Consider the following 26756-nt stretch of genomic DNA (forward strand, 5'->3'; position numbering starts at 1 on the left):
AACAGGTGAACTAGAAGAAAAATGGCAGTGGTGTGTCAGCAAGTAATGAGTGCTCACAAAGCAGTGCAATGTGTTGGTCCCTCATTTCCCTTTTTTATTTTTGTTCAGGCAGGTGACAAGCATTATCATCCGAGCTGTGCACGATGCAGCAGGTGCAACCAAATGTTCACGGAAGGAGAAGAAATGTATCTGCAAGGTAAGGAGGTCTCCATTTCCAAACAAGAAAATCAGACTTTGTCATTTTTCTGTCACAGACCTCCGGAGCTTATAAACCACCCCTATGTAATATGCGCAAGGAGGGCTACAGCCATCCTGTCTTCAGTTGTGTTCTCATACTTTTTCACTTGAAACCCTTTCGCTCTAGTCGGTGGCCATAACAGTGGCATTGCAGTGACTCTGCACCCTAGCTGAGGCAGACGGTGTTTTCAAAAGCTGTGTAGCAAAACTGAAATTTATTAGGCTGCTTCTGAATTTGGGAGCTCTCGGATAGCTTAGCACACAGACTGGTGTATGAGGTACCAGACAAAGGGAGAGGGTTTGCCCTGAATTCTTCTGATCAGTTTCTGTGCTCTTCTGGACCACACTCCAAACCGTACATGGCAATGGAAAAACTTTGGAGGCTGCAGTGAGCTTATTCTGAATCGTGTAGGTCTCCTTCTCCATGCACATTGACAAGAGTGCCTCCTCTGATTCTTAATCATGTTTCCTTGCCTTGCCTATTTCCCTTTTATCTGGTCACGTCTCTCTTTTTATTCCCATTTACTTTATTTTTATGTCTTTCTACAGTCACTTCTTGTATGTTCATTTTCATCTCTGGTTTGTTATTAGCAATCTAACACTCCCAGGTATTGACAAGCACATTTGCATCATGACATTTTCACATAAAAAAGAGCATGCTCTTTTCTTTGGTTGAAAAGTATCCTTGATCTGAATTCCACTTACTCTCCCAGAAGGTAGCATGTTAACTATTAAGCTACAGTTATTTTTATTAATTACTTGCTCTAGTATTAATTAATGTTGTAGAAAGATGTATAATACGCATTTATGCAAGCCAGAAATCAAAGTGAAAAAGGCAGAGAGATGTTAGGATTTTGTATATTGTACTTATGCTAGAAAACTTGCTTGATATACCTGAGAGGACTGTAAAAGAGCGGGAAAGAAATGATGAAAGTGTGGTGGAAGCCATCTCTTGATATCCTGAGGAAAGATTCCTTCTGGAGGAATTCCAAAATTAAGATAATATTCTTAAGGAATTTCATCGAAGCGAACTGTCGTTATTTTGTAGTTCATCCTCCCTTGCAGTCCATCTCTGTCATCTCTTACTGACTTTATACCTTAGTCATCTTATTCCAGCTGTGCACAGAACTGGATATCCAGTTGTGTAGCAGCTCTGCATTGCAAGAGCAAGGAGAGGCTGAAAGAGGGCTGGGTAGGAAGTACTGCTTTCTGATGGCAAATTGGAAAGACTAAGTTGAAAGCAGCAGTTACTGCATCTGACAACTGGTAATCTTCTTAGTTTCCTCATATCATAGTGTAATAAGTACAGACAGAGTTCAAGGTGAGCATCAGTTCATCCTTTGCTGTTTGCAACCGATGCCGTTTGCACTAGTCTAGCAGAGAGTGGGAGTTCATGTTGATTGGGCAGGCTGTGGTGTAAGTTTCTGCAGACCTGAATAAGACAAAAGGTACTGCTTCTACTTGAACAAGGCTAGATTTTATCCTGGCCAAGTTCAGGTGATATGAAAGAGGACGGGAGAGACACCTGGCTCCTGGATCTGCCATCATTCTCTTCTTGGCTGTATCTCCCTTTCTGTGCTTGTGAATTAATGTTCTTCATGCTCGCTCTGTCTCATAGGAGGAGCAGCCCAAGTTGCTTTGCTTTCTCGTTCACAAGCTGTTTTCTAACTAAATAATGTTATTGCTGAGTGTGCTCCAGACTGTCCTGCCAAAGCTTTCCTTGCTGGATTCAGCATGTTTGTAAGTGTAACAGACCTAAAAGCCTTTCCTGTGCAAAGCTCTCAGCTGAAATACATATCCCGACTCCATCCAAATTGTTTGCCCTAGGGTGCAGTATAAGAGCATTCCAAGCATTTCTCTGAAATAAAAGTACACCACCACAACACTAAAGATAGAACCAAAATCACATGATTGATAAAATATATGAAAATAGGCAGCTTCCATTTCACTTCTAATTGTCCCCTCCACACGAATGTGAGCTAGGATGTTGCTCAGCACTTAGAGGGATGCTTCACTTGATTCTCACACAGGCTTTCAGCCTTATTCAATGGGTAAATAATAGCCCGAGTTCCTGATTTTGAGAGAGCTGTATGTTGAAACAATGGTACATGCAAGGTGAAAAGCTGAATAGATGAACATGTTGGTTGGTGTCTGCCAAGTGAGCAAAGAGACATATGTTAAGAATGGCAATAACCACAGTTTGCTGAACTGTTTCCAGCAGGAAAAAGAAGGGCGACACAGCTTGACAATTTGCACTGTTCCAAGCATTTCAAAATAGATTGGCATGTTTGGATGAATACAATTTACAAGTTGCAGGTGGCTCAGAGTTCAAGATAATGAAAAATATTTACATTTAACTTCTCAAGCCTGCTCTATCTGATTTGGGTTTTTAGATTTCACATATTTCAAACCTCTTAATCATTTTGTGAAAGAAAACTTAGAACCATTAGCTAAGTTTCAGCATGAAAATGACATCCAGACGGTCTTGCATTTCTTGCTTAATTTCAGCAACTGCACGTTCTCCTGGGTTGTTCCTAAAATTGTGCAGGTTTGTGCTAAATACCACCTGAAAATGCAGTGACAGCTTTTTTTCTTTCTACTGACCTGTTGGAGAGTAGCGTAAGGGAAAGGGACCTGGGGGTCCTGGAGGACAGTAGGATGACCATGAGCCAGCAACATGCCCTTGTGGCCAAGGAGGCCAATGGGATCCTGGGGTGTGTTAGAAGGGCTGTGGTCAGTAGGTTGAGAGAGGTTCTCCTCCCCCTCTACTCTGCCCTGGGGAGACCCCACCTGGAATAGCGTGTCCAGTTCTGGGCCCCTCAGTTCCAGAAGGACAGGGAACTGCTTGGAAGAGTCCAGCGCAGAGCCACAAAGATGATGAAGGGGGTGGAACATCTCCCTCATGATGAAAGGCTGAGGGAGCTGGGTCTCTTGAGCTTGGAGAAGAGGAGACTGAGGGGTGACCTCATTAGTGTTTATAAATACGTAAAGGGCGAGTGTCAGGAGGATGGAGCTGGGCTCTTCTCGGTGGTGGCCAATGACAGGACAAGGGGCAATGGGTGCAAGCTGGAGCACAGGAGGTTCCACATTAACATGAGGAAAAACTTTTTCACTGTGAGGGTGGCAGAGCCCTGGAACAGGCTGCCCAGAGAGGTTGTGGAGTCTCCTTCTCTGGAGACATTCAAAACCCGCCTGGACACGTTCCTGTGTGATCTACTCTAGGTGGTGCTGCTCTGGCAAGGGGGTTGGACTAGGTGATCTTTTGAGGTCCCTTCCAACCCCTAACGTTCTGTGATTCTGTGATTCTTTGCTGGTGAAGATAGTTTACTAGAAACAAAACCGAGGTACCAGGGAACAGAGAGCATTTTTCTCAGGGTCACACAGGAAGCTCACAGCTGAATTGGAGAGTTGAACCTAAACCTTCCGAGTCTTAGTTCATCAGCCTTATAAGCTGAACTCCCTTCCTCCTGAGTGCTTGGATCTGTCTGACCTCCTAAGCAAATGCACAGGGCGTGCTTCTCTGCTAATCTCACAGGCTCTGTGGGGCTCTGGCTCTGAGGCTGCTGTTTGTTTACAGAGAAGGCTGTTGGTACACTTCTCCCTGTTGTCTGATCGTTTGCCCCTGCCAAATGCACAGTTTCTTCTTCCTCAGCTTAGTCTCGAAGCCAAACATCTCAGACCCTTGATCCAGAGTCACAGCATTCTCTCCAGTCTCCTGATGATGGTTATACTGTGTGCTGCTGGGAAGTGAAATCGTTCCTGCTGGTATTTATTTCTGTACCAAGCCATGTAAGGGCTTGTTAGAACAAAATTTCCAGGGGCTCTGACCCATACCTCTCCTGGGCTCTGAGGGTGGGGTTTCCTCTGACTGCACTTGAGCTAATAGTTACCAGCAGGAGACCCGGACTTTGCTCTGTTTGGTTTCTTTGTGGACAGAGTGAAGAGGTGATGTTCCCCCCTGCAGACAGACAAGGCTCTGTACTGGCTTTGAGATGACTGGAATGAAGTTTGAGTTTGACTGCAGCTGCAGTCAGTGTTAAAAATCAGCATTAGCTGCTGCTCCAGTGCAACTTGGCTAATACCTGCCAGCAGCTTCCCAGCAGTTTACACTCTTGCAAAGGAGAACTGAAATGGGATGGAAGTGCTCTTTGCCCCTGACACTGCTCAGCCCTTGGGGACAGCCAGATATTTCCATTTTTACAGGATAAGAGAAAATCCCATGTTTTGGGAAACGAACATCAGAGACCTTGCCTTTTTCAGTAGGATGTGTAGCTGGAGTGTGCCATGTGGAAATGCCAGTGCAGCACATGCCACCGACCTTGCAGAGCAAGGGGTAGAAATTACGTGTGTGCCAATGGCGAGTATGGTACACTGTCATCTAGGGAGAGGCTCTGTCACATGCTGCTTTCTTCCACCTGTGTCAAACTGGCCTCTCTAGCTTAGTGCGGTGGGTGAGATACAGCCCTGACTCCGCTGCATTGTGAATTTTCTGATTTTGCTTTTCCTGTTGCATTTTGCATGGTTGCAGAGAAGAGGTGATCTGAGTAATACTTTACAGTAATTGGATATGACAGCTATTGCTCAAGCAAGTCATAGGACTTTCCCAGTATTAATGGACTGATAATCAGAACTTCCTTTTTACATGAGGTGCAGTACATAAGGGGAGAACAGATCAGGTTCTATGGCCCAGTTCTTTTGCTCTCACCCTCCGTCCTGCCCAGAGGAACCCTCTGTCTTTCAGTTCCTCCAGCTCGTGCTTGCTGACTCCCTTGCTGCTTGAGCCTGTTTAAGTTTTAATTCAGAATGTGTGCAAAGTGCTTTGACAGCCTCAGGAAGAGGCTGCTGTAGATGGACCAACGATTTGAATATTTTATTTTGTTTCACTTGTATTTCTCATGAAATCACGATTTCTCATGAATCATCTGATACAATGAAGGGATTCTCTTTAATAACTGACTTGTCATGAGCGGAAGTCATCTGCTTTGCTCTCAATAAAGATATTTTTTTTCCCTCCCTCAGGTTCCACTGTCTGGCATCCCGACTGTAAGCAATCCACTAAGACTGAAGATAAGCTACGGGTAAGCTAAATTCATGGCAACGACACCCCAGATATTTTGTGCACACTATAACTGAATGTTGTTTTTAAAAGAGGGACTTTTTCTATGGTTCTTTTGCATAGCTGTCACCACTCTGGCAGAATAAACAGTGGAGGCACTTCAGAGGTATTGCTCTGATTTTTAGGCTCACCACCTTCACATACCCATCTCAGTGCACTGCCTTAAAGATAGTGTCATTTACTGACATACAGACATGGCAAAGTCCCTGAGACACGTCATTTCATATGTCAATTATAGTAAGAGAGACTCTTAAGGAGAAAATGTGAACAGGGCAAACGCTACAGTATTTTTGCGCATCTGTATAACTGCTCTATAGTTATCCCTTGTTCTGTGTGGTTATTTACAACATTTAGACAATATGGACTCATCTTCCTTTGCCATCCAAATAAACCTCAGGCTAAAGTGATCCTAATTTGAATGCCAAGAAGAGCTGCAGTTGGAGACTGACCCTTGGAGTCACCTCAGCGTATCCAGACAAACTTTCTGGATCGAATCCTTGATGGCAATAATGCTGTACTGATAAATGCTGGAGCCTGGCTTTTTGCATTCACCGGGCAATTCTAAGCCCATATTCACTAATTCATCTTCTGGATAATTTACTCTTTCTGATGTCTCAGTTGGCCCTTTGAACTTTGCTAATTTTTCTAGATATGAGACTGCATATGAATAAAATGTCTTTCAGACAAAGAAACTAAGAGGTACTGGCATGGAGATACGTAGGATATCCTGTGGGTTGTGTTCTATGTCTGTCTCATTCACAGGAAGCCACATCTTTAGAATTTATTCAGGTGCACTGGTCTGTAAAACATCCCCCACAGAGAAGTTTACTATGATAGTGGGTAATATACAGATAAATTTTTGTTGAGCGGAGTTCATGTTAGTGTGGGCTGTACTGATAATTGGCCCTAGGTGGGCATGTGATCTAGCACAGCCAAACATCACTGTAGGTACCATCCAGCGTTTGCGCATTGTTCTGTCCTGACTTTCAGTAAGAAAATGGAAAATTATGCTGGACTGGATTTTCTTCTTCATTTAACAATTTGAATGTAAGACAGTGTTTTGGCCGTGCTTAAGTGTCAGAATGCTTGGGCTTTGTAGTGAATGGTTGGGTACAATACCTCCCTTTCACTTGGACCCAAGAATCTTATCAAAGCGCTCCTGACTACAGTGCAGCCCTTAGGAACCTCCTCCAGCTGACCTTATAAATCGGTTTGCTTATTTCCATTCCCCATGGAAATGGCCAAAGTCCTCTTCAAATATTTTCCTTTTTTTTCCGTCACACATTCAAGCATGTCAGTCTCCTTCCCCCTCAGCTAATTTTAATTCAAGTGAGTGAAGTAAATGAATTCAGCCACCTGCAGGACATTGCCTAAGTGAGTTCTTGCAGGAAAATGAAGTGAAGTGAAAGAATGCATATTAGGGGAATGTCTGAGAAATGTTACGGCACAGCTATCCAAGGTCGCCTTGTTCCTGGGTGAGAGCTTCTATGCAGAGGTTTAATGTGTCTTTAAAAGGCACCAGCAAATGCACTGTACTGAAGCTAGCTGGAGAGATGAAGAATTTTTAGCTTCAACTGTACATCACAGATAGTCTCTTACCTACCGTGGTGCAAAGTCAGACATCTAATTTTAAAATCAGTTTGAGTTCACTTTGATGACTTTGACAAACGTTCCATTCTGCTGAAGGCAGTAGCAAACAGGTAGGTACAGAAACAAAAGAAACTGGAGGAACCATCTGCTATTGGAACATGTCACCACTAAATTATGAACTGTACTTTGATTGACTTTCAGTATCTTATGACACACATTTAGACCTGACGTGAGAATTGGAATCTGGATTGTGAGTTGACAAATGTATGATATAGCCACTTTCAGGCTCAGGCCTAAATTTTCTAGTGGTTCTGCAAAAAGCCAGTGACATGGCCTATTTGCTCTGCTGGGTTTCCTTTCCCTATAGAGCAGAGCAAAACAAAAAGCCCTTTTATCATTGAAGTCACTTCGGAAGTTTTCAGCAAGTTCTGTTTTCTCTCAGTAACTGAATTGTGATATAAACTAATCAGCGTTCTAGCTGGTCAGGATCTGAGAGGGAGTTCATAAAAACAATGGTTGCCTTAGATCTTCCCCCCACTGGATATTTGTGGAGGATTACAAAGCCAAAGCAAGCAGAAAATAAAGCAACCATATGTATGTTACAAAAATATACGTTGCTTAGGGTTTTTTTACAACTGTCTGCTGTTTGTGATTCTGCAGGGATCAGTAAGTAACACAGGTATTATAACACACAGATTATTATCTAGCAAGTAGATATTAGTAACTTAATTGACAAAAAAGAGCTTAACCACTGAGCTGGGGAAACTGCTTTCCTTTTCACTCATTTTTCCCTTTTGTGTTTCATGACAGCATTCCTCATCTGAGTTCTTTTATCCAAAGAGTCTGGTTCTGCGCAGGCCACGCTCTGCAGAGGTTTGCTGTTGTGTTTTCATAGTGTTGATAATGATCTTCTTTCCTAAGAAGATTCTTCATTATTGTCATTTGCTGCGCTTGCTACTACTTCTGCCACACAGCTTTCCTGCTATCACTTGCCACCATGGGCACTGACGCTGTCTTTTGCATCATGTGGTGTAGTGTTGTTTGTTAATTCTCACATTTTTTTTATTTTGTTTAATGAAATGCTTAAAATTATTTTTTTTAGGATTCAGATGAGCTCTTGGTGCTGTAGTATTGTTCTTCCAGCGTTACAGAAAGTTTTTCCTCTAAAACAAAGAAATAGGATTGCAAAGACGAAGCAAATGAAAACAGTGAAAAGCATCTGACTTTAAAGCAGTGGTTAAAAAGAAATAGTTTTTCATCAACAATGGCTCACGCTTTTTAGGAAAAAAAATGCCATCAGTTAAATCAGTTTCTTTTTTTACATGTATTGACCTACTACACATGAATATTTAAGTTGAGGAAATATTTGCAAAATTCCAGGTTTGGACATGTTCTGTGTGCTGCCCAAGAGCATTTGCCTCTCTCTCGTCTGGGGCATATCCACGTCCCAGTTGGGAGCTCCTCCCTGCCCTCTTGATTTTGGACTACTTTTCAACTTCCAGACTTCCTTGAGTTTCCTTTGCACCTACAAACACCACCCTCTTCCATTTCTTCTTCAGGGCAGTGCTTATTTATTAGTGGCGTCTGCTGGGGGGGACGTGTGGCTGCACTGCACGCAGGCGCACCTGAGGTAGCTTTCACCAGATACCGAGGGACGTGCTGGTATGTGGTGGCTAGTGGTGGGCGGGCAGGCCGATAGAGTCCGTGCCACTGGATTTCCATTGTGCCTGCTCATGCTGCCTTCACATCTCTAATTGCCAAGTAGGCCTAGTCATATTATCAGGCAGGGCAGGGTGTTTGTGTTAGGTGCAGTCTGCAGGACAGTGTTATGTGGCTGAATCAGTGCTGTGATTCAGTGGGAGTTAATGCACGCCCTGTGCTCTGTCCTGCGCAGTACTTCTCCTCAGTTAACTTCGGATGTTGCATTAACTACTCTTGAAGGCTGATTTCTCTGTTAGCCTCAGAAATGTGTATCAAGAAAATACAGCTATAAAGGTTTGTGATCAGTGCTCTAAGGAGGGCGATGTCTTTGCAGTCCTAGGCTTTATGGAACCGAATGTTGCAGCCTGAGAACAGCAAACTGTGGGACTGCTTCACTCATCTTTTGGGCCAGTGTAGTGGCTTTTTGCATTCAGCTTAGCATGCACAAGTCTGAGTTTCCAGTGCAGAAATCCAGGAGCCTTAGGATTAAAAAAACCCAAACCCTATCCAATGTATTAGAAGAATGTGCAGGGCAAAATAGCAGCAGCCCATGTCAAAATAAAGGTATGTTCTCTTTCTGGCTTTGTAGACTGTGTAGGGTACAAATAGCTTAGGGTCAGGTGAAAATCCTCTTGTATAACTTTGGTCAGTATTAAATTCTGTTGAAATTAATATTTGTATAAAGTGTAATTCAAGGCAGATTTTTGCTTCAACTGTTCTTCTGCAGAGTAGACACACAGATACTGTCATTGCCATTGCTATAAAGATGGGCCAAAGGCTTGACTCTACATGGAAATTGTAGGTGAAAATTGTAGCGTGAAATCCTGTGGATGAGAAGTTTGCTGTTGAATTCAGTATGTTCTGGACTTCCCACTTTATTTTCTTCTGCTTTCCACTTAGCTTACTCTTGGTGAAGGCTACATTTGCATGAGTAGTCTTGTAAAAGTTTGTTTGGTAGCAACGTGCCGTCAGTGATTATGTGCTGAAAATTCCTTCTCCTCTCTGGCCTCTGTGTCTAAAAAGGAAGGAAAAATCAGTTGTAACCCGTTAATATGTGTGTATGAGTGAGTTTGAACTAAAGGTGTTCACTAGTTTTGTCTTGATGCATACGTAGATTAGATTTTTCAGGCAGAGAATTAATGAATGCATGCATTCGAAGGAAACTCTTGTAAGAAAGGTACAGTTCAACTAGCAGACAGGCACAATGAAGGCTCAGACACTGAGGTGCTCTATTGGTCTTGTACATGGCCACTGAAAATTACTGAAATCCACAGGAAGCCCGTGTTTAATGAACCCTGGTTCCAAGTCCTAAATAACTGTAAAACCTTGCAGTTGATGAAGCAAGTAGAGTCACAAGCGTTGTATGAAGAAAGCCAGATTCCTTGCTATTGCAAAATTGTATCTGCCTAGTAGAATAAATTACATCCTAATCTTCTATTAGTTTATTTATAAACATGCTTCACTTAAAGTAGCTTCTGAGACTTAGAGAATTCGCTTAAGCAATAATGTTAAATGTTATTAAGTGAAAACATATTCATTCTTCTGCAGCTGTTATCACCGCCTTGCATAATGAACTCTATCAAAAAACTAAGGCAGGTACTGTAAACAATGCTGATGATGCCTTTGTTAAACAATAGTGCATCCATTTGGCCAGATGTTCTTGGGATCAGTTTTGATCTGGTTGCCTGCACTTCTAAGTTTTTATAGAGCATGATTCTGAACATCTGTACTTGAGAAAGCCAGAGTCACCACATTGTAGCAGCATCTGGATGATGTGAATGGCTCTAACGTGGATTTTTTTTTTTTTAAGAAGTTATTTATTTAGATGATGTGCCATGCATGATGACATGACAAATGGAGGTAAATGAAGTTGAACATCTTAAGTTTTGCAATCTAATATAAAAATAACAAGTTAATCAATTTGGGGCGTATGCATGGGTGATACGATAATTGAGCACTGAAATTCACAGTGAACCTAATAGGATGAGCATGACAGTTGGTGTTACCTCTGCCAGTCTGCAAATGGTGTTGGTAAAGAACTTCTGCATTGAAGACGAATGCATGGAATGAAGAACAAAAACATAAAAATAAGAAGTCTGTGGTAAGGTGGGAAATACTGAGAATTCTTGCAGATACTTTAGATACTTTGTGATCGGTTTCTTTCCTTTGGCTCCTTTAATGACATGCATGAATTTCTATTGACTGAATTTCTATTGATTTTTGTTCCTGTACTTCATAGACTTCCTGTATCTGGTACAGACATCCCATATTGATATATTTACTACTGTTACATCTATTTGGGTGGAATTATCAGAAAATATGGAGAAATACCATGCACCACAAGAAAAGAAAAAAAAGATTAGTTGTAGTTCTTCATAGAAATTTGCTTTAAATTTCTCTGCACAAAGGTGACATTATGAAAAGCTCTATTTGAATCCTTTACGAAGAAGAACAATCACACAAAACCATACAAAGAGGGTTCCAGTTCTGTTTGTGGAAGAAGTAAGGCAGCTTAACTTGTTTTGTTGCTGGGAGGGTAGAACAGGTGTCACGGGACACTGTGATGGAAGGAAATACCTTTAAATCAACACATTCATATTAAAGGATGTTTCCTCTAATTTCTTTACCCATCTTCTTCCAACAATGTGTGCAAGAGGTGCTCACATGATATTTCCACTGACGGCTAAAGGTTTAATCAGGGATAGCCGCTATTCCTGTTTCACCTGTGCTCTGATCAGCTCTCCATTTATGCCCCAGTGCAGTTACATCAACAGAGAACTTGACCTCCAGTGTGTCTCTTGCCACCTGTTTAAGATACAAGGTCACAACAGAGGTACACAGGGTCAGAGATTCTCAACTGCTAATGAAGATGTAGCATATAGTCTAACAAAAGCCATACCCTGTCACAGATTTTCAGTCAGGAGCTATTACCGCTCTGTTAGGAGAGGTGCCAACCATAGCAACTAAAAGTATGCCAGAGGAAGAGCTTATATCAAGGAATCTTTAGTGTATATTTGTTAAGGCAAGCAGCACAAATGGTTTTAAGTACAATGCAATTGTCTTCAGGGGAAAGTGCAAAGCTGTGAAAGTTTCCAGACCATATGGGAGCAGCAGAGTAGGAAACAGCCATCTGTGATGGAAACAGCCTGTGTAATTCAAAACAAGAAACAGGGCGAAGTGAGGCAGGAAGGGTGAGGGTAGATGTAGAAGTCCTTTTTTTCATGCAGTCTTCAGAGGTATGTCATCATAAACTTAAGCAAGATACAGGACTGGGAGCAAATAGAGGAGCCACAGAGTTCCAGGCCTGCTTGGATTAAGCTCCTCAGGAGAGGAATGGTGTGTGCTCAGGCAGTTGCTGGCAGGATGGCATCCTGCCCGGGGAATGTGGAGCTTTGCAATAGATGGAAGGTAAAATTGGTGTACATAGGAAGAATTACAGAAAATAGAAAACTGGTTTTAAAGGGTGTTATATCTGGCTTGTGGCTGTGTTAATCAGATGATAACGAGGTAATTTGGAGCAGAAACACAGTGAGGAGGTGAAGAACAGGTGCTACAACTTGCCAGTCTGTCTGACAACTGCTCCTCTACTTCAGGGTTAAAAGCACCTAAGAAAGCTGTTAGCAGGATGTGGCTGAAACTGTCTTCTTAAGGTTTCTAACTTAATTTAATAAATTCACTGAAGTGATAAATACAAGTGACTTTTCCTTTGCTGAAAAGGTCTCTAGCAGTGGCACTAAGAGATGAGACTAAGGAGAAGGACCAAGGGCTGATAGTTTCTTGGTTTCTGAAGTGATTATAGACGATCCAGAGCTAAGAGCAACCCAGAGGACCTGCCAGGTGGGAAGAAGCTGTAACTGCCTCTAACACTTGTTTTCCTACAACAGGGAGAATTGAGCAGACAAAACTCTTAAAGTGTGTCTGCCAAAAGCCAAAGGTAACAGAGACACCCCTAACAGTACCTCAACTACTTAATACTGTTCCCTATGTTGTAATGAAAACAATTGTTTTCCATAGTAACTGCAGCAACATGTTACATGTGTCTCCACTCAGACAGACAGTTGTGTGAAATGGCAGAATGGAAGGCGGAATAAAGTGTTCCTCAACAACAGCCAGATTTTCCAGCTTAATTCTTGTAACTTTTCCATGAAACAAGTGGTTGCTGTTGGGTTTTTTTTGCTTTGATTGCATGATGGGAGGAGCTTAAGGACAGCTGAGAAATTTCTGTTCCCTTTTGGGATGTAGGAATTTCCAGCTATGGAGAGAAAAGGAAAGAAACACATAAAGGTGCTTCTGAGAAAGTGTTCTCAGGCATGCTCCAGAGAGGATTGTGACTGTGTCAGTCCACATCCACATCTGCTCTCTGTTTGATCTGAATCTTCACGTTTTTTGGTGGAATGTGTTCAAAGCCTTTTATTCCTCTGACCCTCCCTGAATGTGGTGATTTCATTTCCACAAGTGAAGTCAGAGAAAGTCTGCTTTGTGATCTATGACTAGTCTTCAGAATTTTTTATACGGATGGTTCCAATAGCTTTCCTGGCTATGACATAAAAGGTAGAAAGACTCTGATGTCTGTCAAAGGATCCTTTCAGGAAATGTACGCTGAGAAGTAAGAAAGGTCCAGTAGCCTTGTTGTATTCACTCCAGCTATTTCTTAATAAAAATCAGCAAGCCAGGCTGTCAAGCCTTGTTTCTTTTCAGTGTGTGCCTGAAGGTCCCTTAGTTCAGTGTCACAAGCTGATGAGGTAAGGGCAGTTTACCAAGATTTAATTTTCAGTGACTTTAAAGTATCCTGCTGCACTAGTGTCATCCGAGTCATCTGCTGATGCATTGCTTTGTGATGGGATTTGGTTCTTTGCGGTCAATTAGGGAGCAAAACTTGTTCATGGTTTCTCAGTTGTGAGTGGGATATCGTTGACTACCTTTGTGTGTCTGCTGCATGCCAAGTGTAGGAGTAATTGCCACAGTAGCCTGGGTGACATTTGATCTTATAGATGGTTTTCAAATTCATCAAGTTTTCAGGATCCCCACATCTCAGTGATAAGTTATTTTGTCTCCTCTCGCAAAACTTCCCCTCAGGGAACCAGTGTCTGATGAAGTGCTGGAAAATCTACTAAATGTGTAACAGCCCACCCTCTGTAGGGATGTGACTGTTCTCATTAATTTCAGTTTGCAGGACATTGTCATTAAGCATCAGGACTTTTACAGTATGGGGAATCATGAAATTTCAGTCACCAGTTTAGCTTTCATGTTGCATCTAGATTGTGCTGCAGATGTAGGGAACAGCTCCGAGCCAAGGGTTTCTGGTCCTTCTACTTAGAAGGACTGAATTCAGTTCTGTATTCATAATGGAAATCCAGTGATTGAACATCTGGAGAGGGATAACGTGTGTGCTGTGCTCCTCTCAACAGTTTTGTCTGCTGAACTGCTGACACCTCTAGCTGTTTGTGAACTAACGTTTTGATAAAGTGGCCAGCAGGACTATCCTGGATTGTACTTTGTATGGCTCCTTGCAGTGTGTCTGGCAGGTGTTGCTTGATTTTGTTCATTGTTGTTGTCAGTCTTTTACATTGTATGATTGAGAAAATCTCTTTCCCCTCTCACAGCACTCCTTCCCCTACCAAAAAAAAAAAAAAAAAAATCCCCCTTGTCTCACGAGATTGTGAAATTTGCCGGAATGCCTGCATTTGTCTTGACATTTTTTCCTAAACTCAGTTAATTTCAAGATGTATGCAGATTTCTTCACTTAACACCAAAATTACCAATGTCAATGGCTTCAGGTTGCTCTAAAAAGTTATTTTCTGTTTTTCAGCCCACAAGAACATCATCAGAAAGCATTTATTCCAGACCAGGTTCCAGTATACCTGGCTCTCCAGGCCACACTATCTATGTAAGTATTCCTTTTGAAGAATAAGCTGCCGATCCCTTGCTTGCACATGAAATACTACGTGCTGGAATAAATCACTTCTATACTGATGCTAATACCTTTATTTTGGTGGTTCAGTTGTTAAAAGCCTCACCGCGTAGTGTTTATACCTATGGAACTTCAAGAGAAGGGTAGGCCTTTTCCCTTAGAAAGATGCAGTAAATCTCCTGAAGTCACTAGGTGATGTGAAGAGGGACAGAAGGCGGGCAGGTCATTTGACTTTGTTAGGGGTTCTGCGGGCAGATCTGTGCACCTCGATACGGAGTTCTTGAGAGATCTGCAGTTGCAGGATGTGGGGAGGAGGGTCAGCTACACTAGCCTGCCCGATACGACACCTTCCAGCTCAGAAGTCAAGATGTTTCATTTGTGGAAGGAAAGGTGGTTTTTATTTAAGACAAAAACTATATTAAGCATCTTTCTTTTACTAAACTAACAGTGCTGAAAATGCAGAGCTATTGACACACTATTTTATTTGTGGTTACCTGAGATGTAGAGTTTAACATGATTCCTTCAGTAATCAAGCCTCCTCTTTCATTACTTTAGAGGATCTCTTTCACTTCTTGGCCTCATTACTGGTGCCCTTTGAGCCAGTAAGATCTTAGAAATGAGAAATGGAAATAGATTAAAAGAAGGTTGGCCCAAAATTTTCAAAGGAATAATGGTTTTCGCCTCTTTTCATACCACTTTTCCAGGCATTTCAGTGTTGCAAATGTCAGTAGTTTTTTTGTTTCTTGGCAGAGTAAGTCCACAGGGAAGAAAAAAAAAAAAAAAAAAAAAAAAAAAAAAAAAGTCATCTTTTGTGGCTGTACTAATCCAGTTCTAAGCAGGAAGAATATCAACTCAAACGTACTTGGGTGAATAATTGAACAACTCAGCCTTCTAAAACTTGCTGTATTTCCACGCATATAACCTACACTTCCAAAAACTCACTTCCATTTAAGAGTCCTGTTCCTTGAAAGTCCATATAACCTTTGTCCTCATATAAAACATGCTCTCAGGTAACCTGCCCAAAACCAAAGCAGAAGTGGAAGATAACAGCTAAGGGAGAAAATCACAGGAAAGCAAAGTGAGAGAGAGTGCCTTATGAGGGGAGCAAAGATGAAGGTATGCTGGGAAGAAGAGGCAGACTACAGGGCAAACTTTCTTTTCGCTTACCTGTGCATAATGCTGAATCACTGATGTTATAGACAAGATTGTACAGGTGAAAATGTAGTGCAAGACAGAAATTGACCAGTTATATGTATAATAATGCAAAAAAAAATTATCAGAATTAACAAATCTCAAGTCCCAAGTTTGAGTTTAATGCTAGTTCTTCAGTGCATTTCAACAACAACAATTATCTGATATATTAAAAATGTTCACACTGCAGATATCAAAACACAGAGCATGTCCTGGAGTACTGCCATTCTGCTGGTAATATCAACTTCATAAGCTACAGCTTATAAAATTTAACTGCTGCTCAACAGCACAGTCTGTAGGGCAACATGGTGTAGATCAGGGTCTACAAAAATATCTGTGGTAATTTATATTGGATTAAGAATATCCAGTCGTATTTGCAGCTCATTAATAGACTGTGGTAAAAATAACATAACATTATATACCTATGTATTTTAAGGGTTAAATTGGCTTAAGATATTTTGTTATATCTCGGCAGTAAAAACTAAACAGATTTCAGGCTAATTTTAGAAAGTGAATTTCCAAACTATTTCAAACCTTACTTCTCTATCAAAAAATGTTTTGTATTATTTCTAATTTATGGCATTGCTTAAGAATCACCAAGACCAATGGTTGTTAGGAGAGCCTGGGAAGGCAAATGCACTTTAATCTGAAAATACTGGGTGCTAGTACTCAAGAGGAACGGGACTGAATGTGAGCAGAAACAGATCAGCCTTGTTTCCTTGTGCAGCCTGCTATGAATAAATCAAATATCTAGCAGAAGAGTTGAAAAGCATTTTGAATATTCTCTTTCAGTTTTAATCATCGAATGTATTTCTGTAAGATAGGTAAGGATGTATGACAATTTTTTTAAAAAGCATTTTAAGGAAAGATAGCAGCTATCTGAACTGTATGTAAGGCCTCTTTCTAGCTCCTTCTAATGGGTGCAGCTGTCTTTGGAGCCGATTTCCTGCTTCCATTTTTTAACTAGTCAAGAGCTCCTTGCAGTTTTAGTGGAAACAGTAGTCACTGTTAGTACTACGTAGTATGCAGTTAGTAAGCAACGTACGCCTTAGACGCTTGGGTATAGGTTGCGTGATGAGTGCAATATAATCCCTTCAGTTGGGAGTTTGGATACCCAGTCCTGACAAATAGCCCTGCTTGCCTTTTTATTTCCCTGGAGTAAGTTGTATTTCCTCCTGTGTGCACAGTTGTAAGTTGAATTTCTGTCTGTGGTCTTCTGCATGGAATCCTGTCATAATCTCTGTAATCTGCAAATGAAGTTGATGTTCTCACATATTTTACATATGGGAAAACAAGAGCAGAAAGGTGAAAATACTTGCCTGAGGCCACAAAATGAGTCATTTGCAGAGCTGAAGTTTCCAGCTCTCTACTGGGGATAAGAAACTTTTGTATTAGATCTGTATATGCCGTGTTGTTTCTTCCCTAAACTGAGAAAACACTCTGTGCTTTTGCAGAGGAGGCCTGCTGGAGAAGAACAAGGAGCAGTCACTTTGCATGTAGAGTGCCAAAAAGGGTTTTCCATAGCAACAGTGTGACAACAAATACACAAAAATCATAAATTGTGTAAAACAGAAATTACCAGTGCATTTGTGTAAGTTAATTTATCTTCTGTCTTTGACCTTCAGGCAAAAGTAGACAATGAAATCCTTGATTACAAGGATTTAGCAGCCATTCCCAAAGTCAAGGCCATTTATGACATTGAACGTCCAGACCTAATTACTTATGAGCCATTCTACACTTCCGCCTACGAGGACAGACAGGAGAGACAGAGTCTTGGAGAGGTAATGAACCGACAAGCAACTCATTCTGCTGTACGCTTTATTCAAAGCCTGCTTCGCTTCTATCCTCTTTTGAAACAGCTTCTAACTGGCACTCCTAGGTCCTGCTGCTGCTGTTCACAGTGCTCTTTGTCTGTGTGGTCTGGGTTGGATGGGAACAGTCGCGATCAAACTGCACATACAGTTTAACGTCAACATACAATTAACCTTAACACCAGCCGCTGGCAGAGGAGCGGCGGGGGGAGGCTTGCAGGCTGTCCGTATGTGCGTTCTCCTAACTCACGGGATACCCTAGTCTGTGGGTACAGCAAAGCCCAGAACGTGAGGCCAAAGCCAACTCGGGCGGTGTGCTGTGGAGCACCGATACTCACAACGGAATAGGAGGAATGCCGTGATGTTCTATGGCAGTAAAAGGATTAAGGGCAGTGGGATGCTTTCTCCCACACATACTGAAGGGAAGTACATTTCCATAGCACTTTGCCAGACATACTGGATAAAATCTGAACTAGGTCAGGACGAAGTGCTCTGCCACCTGGGAAAGCAGGTTAGTTGCGTTACGGAAATAGCTGCCTCACATTTTAAACTGCTGGCATTTAGTAAACAGTCTTGTATCCTGCAATGACAGAAAAAAGAGTATCTAATTTCTACTCTTAAATTTGTATTTAAGGATATCTTTCAGGTTGTAGGGTCCCCCAGTTTTCCCAGGTGAACTTTCATAGCTGCAGTTACTGTTTACATGGCTCCGGTGCAGATCGTGAGGCAGGTTTTGCCATGTAATACCATCTGACTGTAAATCAGACTTCCTGAATGCAAATCTAGATGGACGTGGAAATGGATTTCCTTCCTTGCAATCTCAGTGACTTCACTGACTGTAACTGAATTGAGTAGGAAGATGAAGTACAGTAAATCATTTAGGCACCAGTGGCCTGAAGATGCCCAGATCAGTGACTGTTAATCTGCTTTCTTAGCAAAATGTTTTGCCCACCAACAGATCAGAGCTGCCTCAGTTTTTCTCCTTAGTTCTTTGATGTTTTATAGTTTTAGTCTTTTGAATTATAACATGAATTGGAAATTCAGGAGGCTGTTCAGCTCAGGAATAAGATAAGAAATTAACAGGTCAGAATATTACAGAATTTCCCCCCTTAAATTTACGTTGGTAGTAAATCCAGCTGACACTTGGTTCAAAACCACTGTGAGATGCATTGGTGACCTCTGGCCAGTTCTAACAGGCCTGACCCATTCCACAAAACCCTCTACAAACACAAGTCTCTTGTTAGTCACAGAGGAGGAACTAATCCCACCCAAAGAAGGTGAACTGTTTGTTAATGCTTAAGGGGAGGCTTGTCACGGACAAAGCAGCATGGTGGAAGCTGGTAAAGCAGTAGGGTGGAAGCTGTCTGCTGTCGTGCTTGTTCTGGGGAGAAGCAAAAGCGTTTGGGGTTTTCTAACCCCGTGCTTCCACCAGCATTAAATCCAGTTACATCTCTGGTGACTACAGAAACTTGTTCTGGAAACAGAAGGGCTCTCACTTTCTTTCCAGAAGATCGGGGTTTTCCAGCCAGTGCTACTGCTGACTTCTGTCACCTTGGGCAAGTTACCTCACCTCTTTGTGCCTGTTTCTCCTCCCTTCCCTTGGCCTAATGAGAACACAAGCCCGTCGGGGCGGAGTGATCTCTTTGTGTTTGTGTTGTGGTGGTCGAGTGGCAACAACCTTGGTCCGTCGTACATCAGTCACCGCCGTCTTGGAAAGGCAAAGGAGGTGACGTGTTTAGTCATGGCAGGGAGTCACAGACTCTGAGGGATTTAACCTTCGTTCCCTTTGCGAAGCGTGAATATATGATGGTGTTCGATGAAGGGGGACCCTGAGGTTAAGCTTGTGCCCTGGAAATGCCCTTCACCGTGATTTGAAACAAACAAACAAACAAACAAAGATGGCCCAACTCCGCCAGCGAAGATTTCGGGAGCCGTGCGAGAGCCACCGAAGTCACTCACTCCGGTGGTGGAGACAACCCTGAACTACAGGGAATGGGCTACGCGGGAATGGCGTGCGGTGGCCGCAGGAGGCGAGGACACACCGCGCACAGCGGCACGTTCCCGCGCGCGGGCTCCGCGCGCTCCCGCGGCTCGTCCCTCCGCGCCGCCGCGTGCGGCCTGGCCCGGGCGGGCCCCGCGCGGGCGCTGGGCGCGTGGCGCCACCTGGCGGGAGCGGCGGCCGGCGGGAGCGGCGGCGGGGGCGGGGGGTGAGGAGGCGGCGGGGCGGCGGCGGGCGGGACAGGGGCGGGGAGGGGAGGGGGCCCGGGGCCCTGCGGCGGAGCTCCGCTGCTGGGGCTGGCCCGGCCGGGGGTGGCAGCGTTCCCAGCCGCCGGCCGGGACTCGGGCGCTTGGCGTCCCGTGACCTCCGGCCTGCCGACAGCGCTGGCTGTCGTGCGTCGGGATCGAGGGGAGCGGCGTTTTCCCTGCGTGCCCTTTGTTTGTGGTGCTCTGGCTGTTGGAAGCGCTGAATGTCCGCAGCGGCTGCCAGTGAACGAGCTGTCAGAACCTAGGGAAAGGAAATTTTCTAGTGTGGTGGGCGCTTCGAAGCGGAGCAGGCGCCCTACCTGGTAGTTCGATGAAAAGACAGTTAAAATGAGGTCAGTGCAAAACGCTGCAACTTCTGTTATAAAATGATACCTGTAAAAGTTCGCAGATCCGTCCCAGAGCACAAAAGGACCTGCACGACTTCAGGTATTAGAGCGGCCCCGTAGATCTCAAAGTGACAGAGCATTGAGCTTGTTGTGGTGTGGAGAAGTTTTACTGTAAATTTGGTCAGAACAGGCTCTCTACTCAGACTTTCCCTCTCCTGCTCCCTCTCCCGCTCCTCCCCTCATCTGGAGTCATCACTCTGTATTTCTACTGGCTTAATGTTCTGGAACTCACCTGTTCCTTCTCAGCTCACTGCACAGTGTATTTCAAACTGACTAGTGTAGGCTTCCATGATAGACCGGAATTGGAAAGACCTCATAAACCCTGAAGTACCTTGGCAGTCTCGGAGGCTGAGATATGGCAGCTCACCTGTGCGTGATAAAACAGTATGTTGGCTGCAGAGTGTGATTCCATTTCCCAAAAAGCAACGAGATGATGTCAGGTAGTGATGGAGTAAAAATACATGAAAGGTTGGTCATGGATTCAGCATGTTACCGTTACTTTCTGGGACGCCTTCCCAGTCTTAGATTCCTGTCGCTGCCTTTTACAGTAACATCTAGGCAACCACCACAGATTATGGAAACTGCTTTATTTACAGTAGTACATAAATTACTAGTAGAAAAATGTGTGAACATGCATCACAACATGTGCTTTCTTCATTCATATTGAAAGTTTTAGATCAGCTCTCGGGTTTTGTGGAAATGATGCTACAAAACACTGTGTACAGTATGTTTCATGTGGAGCAAAGTTTTTATAGCTGCTGCTGTTAGATCTATAATGAAATGGTGGTTTGCTGTATAGAACTTGTGCAGTTACAAGGATCAGGAAAACAAGAATGTAAAAGACAGTCAAGGCTTTGATGGAAAGTAACAAAAGCAGTCTTTAAAACTCTATGGAAAGTTACTGAAAAGGAGGTGTTCTGCACCCAAATAAAAAATGTTTCTCCTTCGTTTGGATACTTTGCGTTCACAGTGGCACCAGCTCCATGAGAGTTAGTGGTCTGTCCATGCGAAATGTGTAGCTGGATATTTATTACCAGAAATTCTGCGTACGTCTTACACTGCTGCTGTTGTACGCATTGTAGTAGTTAGACCAGAATCAGCAGTTTTGCTTCTGAGACACTATTTTAATAGCTGTATCATTCTATAATAATTGTGGTCTTATTTAAAGGCATAATCTTTTGCCCAGTTTATTATGGCAATTAAATTATAGTGAAGTTTAGCGCATAAAGAAAATAATTAAATCCTGATCTTCCAGCTTCAAATTGTCTTGTGATTAAAGGGCACATAACTGGTAATTATACATATCTTTATTCTTGTTCATACCATCAACGTATGCATAATCCTATGTTTCCTTTCTAAAGGTATTTCTTCCTCAGTTTCCCTAACTCTGTAATAGGAACTTCTCATAATATTGTGCATATTTCTGCCCACTGGCCTTTGTGCAGTTCTTTCACTATACCTGCTTGTAATTCCTGTCTGTTCTCCTTACGTAACCATGGAAGAGCACAGATATTTAAAGGAAATCCTATCAAAGAAATGTTGATGACAACTATGTACTCCTTTGCATGGGTATGAAATGTAAGGCCTTGGGGAGAAGCACATTTTTGCCAGAGTATGTGTGTTGGAGGAAAAACATGCTTCATCCTGGAGGTTATTCTGTGTTTCTGATTTTCCATGCAAAGCTCTGAGTTAAGATTATTTACTTTTGATTTCCACTTTAAAGATTTCTCCATAACAGGCATGGTTATTAAATTAATAACCCTTTCTGATTTTGATCTTTACAGCTATGTTTTAATTACCACAATGATTAGATGGCTGAGAGATGATGTTGCATGATATTTGACTGAATTAATCATGCTTATAAAGAGTCTCCCAGAAACTTTAATGGCTTCAATGATTTATGGACCAGTTCCTGAGCAATGTGGAAAAAGCAAGTTCCGGTGCTGCAATGACCTCAGTAATTTCTGCAGTGTCCTTTTACTTTGCCATATATCAGTGTATCTGCAGCAATGTTTAGATTACCGTTTTCTAGCCCAGAACATGCAATGATGTTTCAGTAACCTTATTTTTATGTCTTTACAGTCTCCAAGGACATTATCACCTACCCCTTCTGCAGAAGTAAGTTTGGTGGAACCTTTGGGGGCAATATCTTACTGTGATTGGAAGTACTCACTTCAGCAGATGCAGGTGTTGGTTTTGCTACCAGTCTGATCCATCTCTGTTTGCCACATAGACATGTTTCCTGAATATTGAAACTTAACAAAAATTAACTCTTAAAGAGAAAACGTGTACGTTTTTATTGACAGATTGTACAAAAAATGAAGGTACCGCTCCTACTCATACCTTGTCTATAAAGCTGAGTCATTTGTCCAGCAGAGGTCACTTCTTGCGCCTTCATCCCTCTTGTGGCACAGGCAGACTCGGATCTCAGGAGCTGAATGATTTACATGAGCTAAAGTGCTGCTCTAACCATCTAAGTAATAAGCCATGTTTGCTCTCTTTTTGTCCTGTTTCGGTTTGCTTCGTGGGGTTTGGGGGGGGGGGGGCCGGAGGTAGATTTATTCATTTGGGGTTTTTTGCGTGGGTTTGGTTTTTTTTTATTGGCTTTTTTCCCCAGGAAACCCAAGTAAATTGAATTTTGCTGTTCAAGAAGGTGTCATGTTTTCAGATACAAGGGGAATCTAATTTGGATACTGAGTACCTTTTGATGCAGCTAGTCGAGACACATGGTAAATTAAGCCACAGAGAGCTCTGTGCTGTAGCTATTCAATTCTAGCTGGTCTCCAAGTTAGCTTGCTGAAGGCTCACTCGTGTGTCTTGTGCGGTGTGCTGCAGGACAGACGGACTCTGAATGCAGCTTCCCTTATGGAGTCACAGGAACGTGGGCAAATCTCGGATTATATAGAACTTAATAGAAATTACAAGTGGAGTTGGAGCCTTCCAAGACTGAACTCTAACCCAGACTATAAAAATGGATTTGAGTCTTTGGAACAGATCATCAGAGAACAGTCATAATGAAATAGGGTGAAAGCTTAACGGATATCGTTATTCCAGTAGCTTCTGTTGATGCCTTCAGATCCATCAAAGTTCAGTGCTGCTAAAAATGGGTAATGTGCATGTGCATTTATTAGTGAATGCTTCTATTCCGCAGGGTTACCAAGATGTTCGGGATCGCATGATTCACAGGTCTACTAGTCAGGGCTCCATTAACTCTCCAGTGTACAGTCGTCACAGCTACACGCCCACCATGTCACGTTCCCCTCAGCATTTTCACAGACCTGGTAAGGGCAACTGCATTAGAAGTACATGTAAAACTGTTGTTTCTTTATTATGTCACTTAGTGGTGCAGTGAAGTATTTGTTTCTCTTAGCACTGAGAATTTAGGATTGAAAAGCTGTTGCAGATTTTAGTATCTCCTTTTCTACCTGCATATTGTTCTTGATTGATGCAGTCTTTTGCACCAGGGTGATGAGTGTTTCTTACATTGTAAATATGGATCTTCAGTTTTTCTTTCTCATCAATTCTTTTAAAACCTTTGTATGTTTCTCAAAGAGAGCAAAAATTTGCAGCAGTAAGTCACAAACTGCATTCTGGAATTTGGGAAAAGTATCACATATTGGAAACAAAAGTTATGGCTTGACTGTGTGGAAGTCAGTAATGTAGGATTTCTACCTCCTAAAAAAGCAATTAAAGCTTGGTGCAGTCATAGAATCTCTCTTCTAAATTGCTAGTCATTTTTTAAAACATAGACTACTGGTTCACAGGGTAGATTTCTTAATTAAAGACATAGGCAATTGCCTGGGAATATTTAAAACCCCACAAACTTCATTTACTGGTTTAGCAGCGATGTACAGGTTCTATGTACAGTATAGAAAATGTACAGGTGATTCAGGTTTCCAGCACATTCAAGATTACTGGTTATGTATATAAAAGCAACATATGAAAATGAACTGTTCATCCACACCCAAATTGCTTAAAAATGTATCTCTAAATGCTATTAATTGAAGACTTTTCAAGACTGATTTTATTGTTTATGGTAATGAATTAAATCTTTGTGATCTGTTTTTAAATTAAGTGATACAATCGTGCAGTTTTATCTTCCTTGGTGATTACAGCTGAACAGTTGGCATGCCAAAAGCCCATATATAATAGGAGCTGCATTTTTAAAATTAAAGATTTATAATAGAGCCACCACTGTGGAACTTGAATGCTGTAGCCATTTCCTAGTGGGGGTGGGCTGAAAGCAGCTAATTGTGTCTGTCAGTGAATGCCTTGTTTAAAGGACCCAAGGGAGGTGGGACAGAAGCAAATTGTGTCTGATACATAGTGCTGACAACATGACTGTGTTTTAAGATGCTACAACTGAAACCGAAAGAGACTTAAAAGCGTGAAAAAGCTGCAAACTTCTGTCTCTTGATTCTGGCAATTCTGAAGGGATTTTTCAATTTATATCTGTTGTATCAGGGATATGAACAAATCCAGGCCCTGCTCCAGACTTTACTGTGATTGAGTTTTACTGTCTGTGTTCAGTCAAGGACCTTCCAGAAGCAGTCTGTGTTTATGTGACTCTTGTGATGGGCGGATGGGTTCAAGCCAGAATTTGGATCCAAATGTAAAATCTTTAAAAGTTCACAGCCTGAGGGATTTTTCTGAAAAGATATTTGTTCAAACTTATCTCTGTTCAGATGATCTCATCTTTGGCTCACCTGTTTCTGTTTCTCATATGGCACAGAAGTAATTCTGTAGAATTCATCATTTTGATCTTTGCTACCCTGCTTTGGGGTAATTGTGAATGCTACTTTATCATTTTCCTACAGTAATTATTCATGTTGAATAATAGCACATGTATATTTACATTTTTCTCCTAATGGCACTTCTTATCATCATGTTCTTTGCAAGAATAATTTCTCTTTGAATAAAACCCATGGCCCCAGATAACTTCTCTTTGGCTCCCAGCTGGCCCTTGAGAGAGAAGTGAACCACTGTGTTGACGTTGTCAGCATAAGGTTCTTCAAAATTTGAGTGCTACGAGTTTTGAAAAAAGTTTGCAGCCTTTTCCTCCTGCAGTGCCCTAGCTGATGTTGGCAGCAGTTTTGGAATGTCTCAAAACAATAGAAAACAGCTTGCATGCCTCTTGACTGACATTTTTTGGTCAGGCACTTTTCAAAACAGCTGCTTTCTTAACTAATTGAGCGTCAATGTTTGTGATGTTTGCATGCTGGTAGCAGGCTACTTTTTGGTATAAAGGCATAGATCACAATCTCATTAAGCCAGTAAATTTTATGCTAAATTAGTGATGCAGTTCAAATATGAGCCTCTCTTCTAATACTCCTGTAATTTTGTCTAACATTTATGAACCCTTCGGTACGTCTTTAACCTTTTTTTTTTCTCCTTCCTTCTTTTCAGAATCCTAATTGTTCAATGCCTTTTTTTTTCTTCCTTTGAAGCCTCCTTCCCTGCCTTTCTCTTATTGTTTTTCTTTGTTTTCATTTTGTTCTGCCCCCCGATTCCCTGCTGCCGCAGAGCTGCTCTCTACTGGTGTGCAGCGGTTGTCATACCTGCGCACTAGCAGTCTCAGCTCCACTCACCATGACTCCCGCCCCAACTCCCCCTTCCGACACCACTTCATCCCCCATGTCAAAGGTAAGGAGCCAGGCCTCCCCAGGGAGCCCCCTCCAGGCTGGAGCTTTATTAGCCTTTTGTCAAAGCTAATAAGGTGTATCTCCGTAAGGTCGTCATTGGCTGTAGAGCTGAGCATGCCTCAAAATGCGCCGTTACACTTAAAACTACGTTAGAATAGACATAATGTCCTTTTTCAGAGGAAATATGTCATTTCTAAGGGCCCTAGTTGAAGAGTCACCAAGCAATTACCTATTAGAAATATACAGGAAAGCATTACTGTTTACTATTTAGAACCTGTATGTGTCTAATTTAGCTTCTTTCTAAAGCAGTACATAACAATCACTACAGCACTTAGCATATCAAATTTACTTATTATTTCCACATTCTAAAATATGCATTTAAAAAAATGACTGCAGCTCTTGCCTGAATGAGAGCAAGGTGATCGAAAGTATGGAGAAGAAAAAAAAAAAGATTATGTAAAGATCAATGGCAACAGTTAATCATTGTTAATCATATTGGCAATAATTAGTACCCAACAAAGTAAAATTAAAATCTCTAGGCCTCTCCTCAACTAGTGAGAACCTGCAGGCTCTGCTGAAGACAGTAGAGTTGCAGGGATTTACACTGCCTGAGGATCTGGTCCTTTCTCTTTTTTTCAATGTGTTCTTTTCCATGGTTTGATTTGGGGGAGGGTTGTTCTTCCATTGTATCCCTTCAAGGACCTCATTCAGTTCAATAACCTCTTCGTTTTGTTTCTTGCTTTCTGTGGATGTGGTTTTACTTTTATTTCTATTGGAGCACTCTGGCTGTGCCATCTCCTCTGTTGGGGGAGAAGGTAATCGCTTGTATCACCTACAAGACCTCAAAACGAGGCAGCTGAGTAAGTTGAACATAGATTCTAGTCTGGCACCACTGATTAATGTAGA

The 26756-nt window shown here is 42.2% G+C and overlaps 1 protein-coding gene across 10 annotated transcripts in view; it reads left to right on the plus strand.

Moving 5' to 3' along the window:
• ABLIM1 (actin binding LIM protein 1) overlaps positions 1–26756 on the plus strand; it is a 138837-nt gene that overhangs the window by 88399 nt on the left and 23682 nt on the right. For 6 of the 10 annotated variants that reach the window (XM_086466883.1, XM_086466881.1, XM_086466882.1 and 3 more), the window contains exons 6-11: positions 109–196; positions 5257–5315; positions 14454–14531; positions 17372–17527; positions 22291–22326; positions 23360–23489. In XM_086466883.1, coding sequence (XP_086323009.1) covers positions 109–196; positions 5257–5315; positions 14454–14531; positions 17372–17527; positions 22291–22326; positions 23360–23489 — 547 coding nt within the window. Of the gene's footprint in view, positions 1–108; positions 197–5256; positions 5316–7753; positions 7817–10192; positions 10241–14453; positions 14532–17371; positions 17528–22290; positions 22327–23359; positions 23490–25731; positions 25852–26756 lie in introns of all 10 variants that reach the window. The other 4 variants (XM_086466877.1, XM_086466884.1, XM_086466876.1 and 1 more) reach the window with 3 other exon arrangements.

This window comes from Leptosomus discolor, chromosome 6 (assembly GCF_034619465.1).
Source record: "Leptosomus discolor isolate bLepDis1 chromosome 6, bLepDis1.hap2, whole genome shotgun sequence".
NCBI classification, from domain to species: Eukaryota; Metazoa; Chordata; class Aves; order Leptosomiformes; family Leptosomidae; genus Leptosomus; species Leptosomus discolor.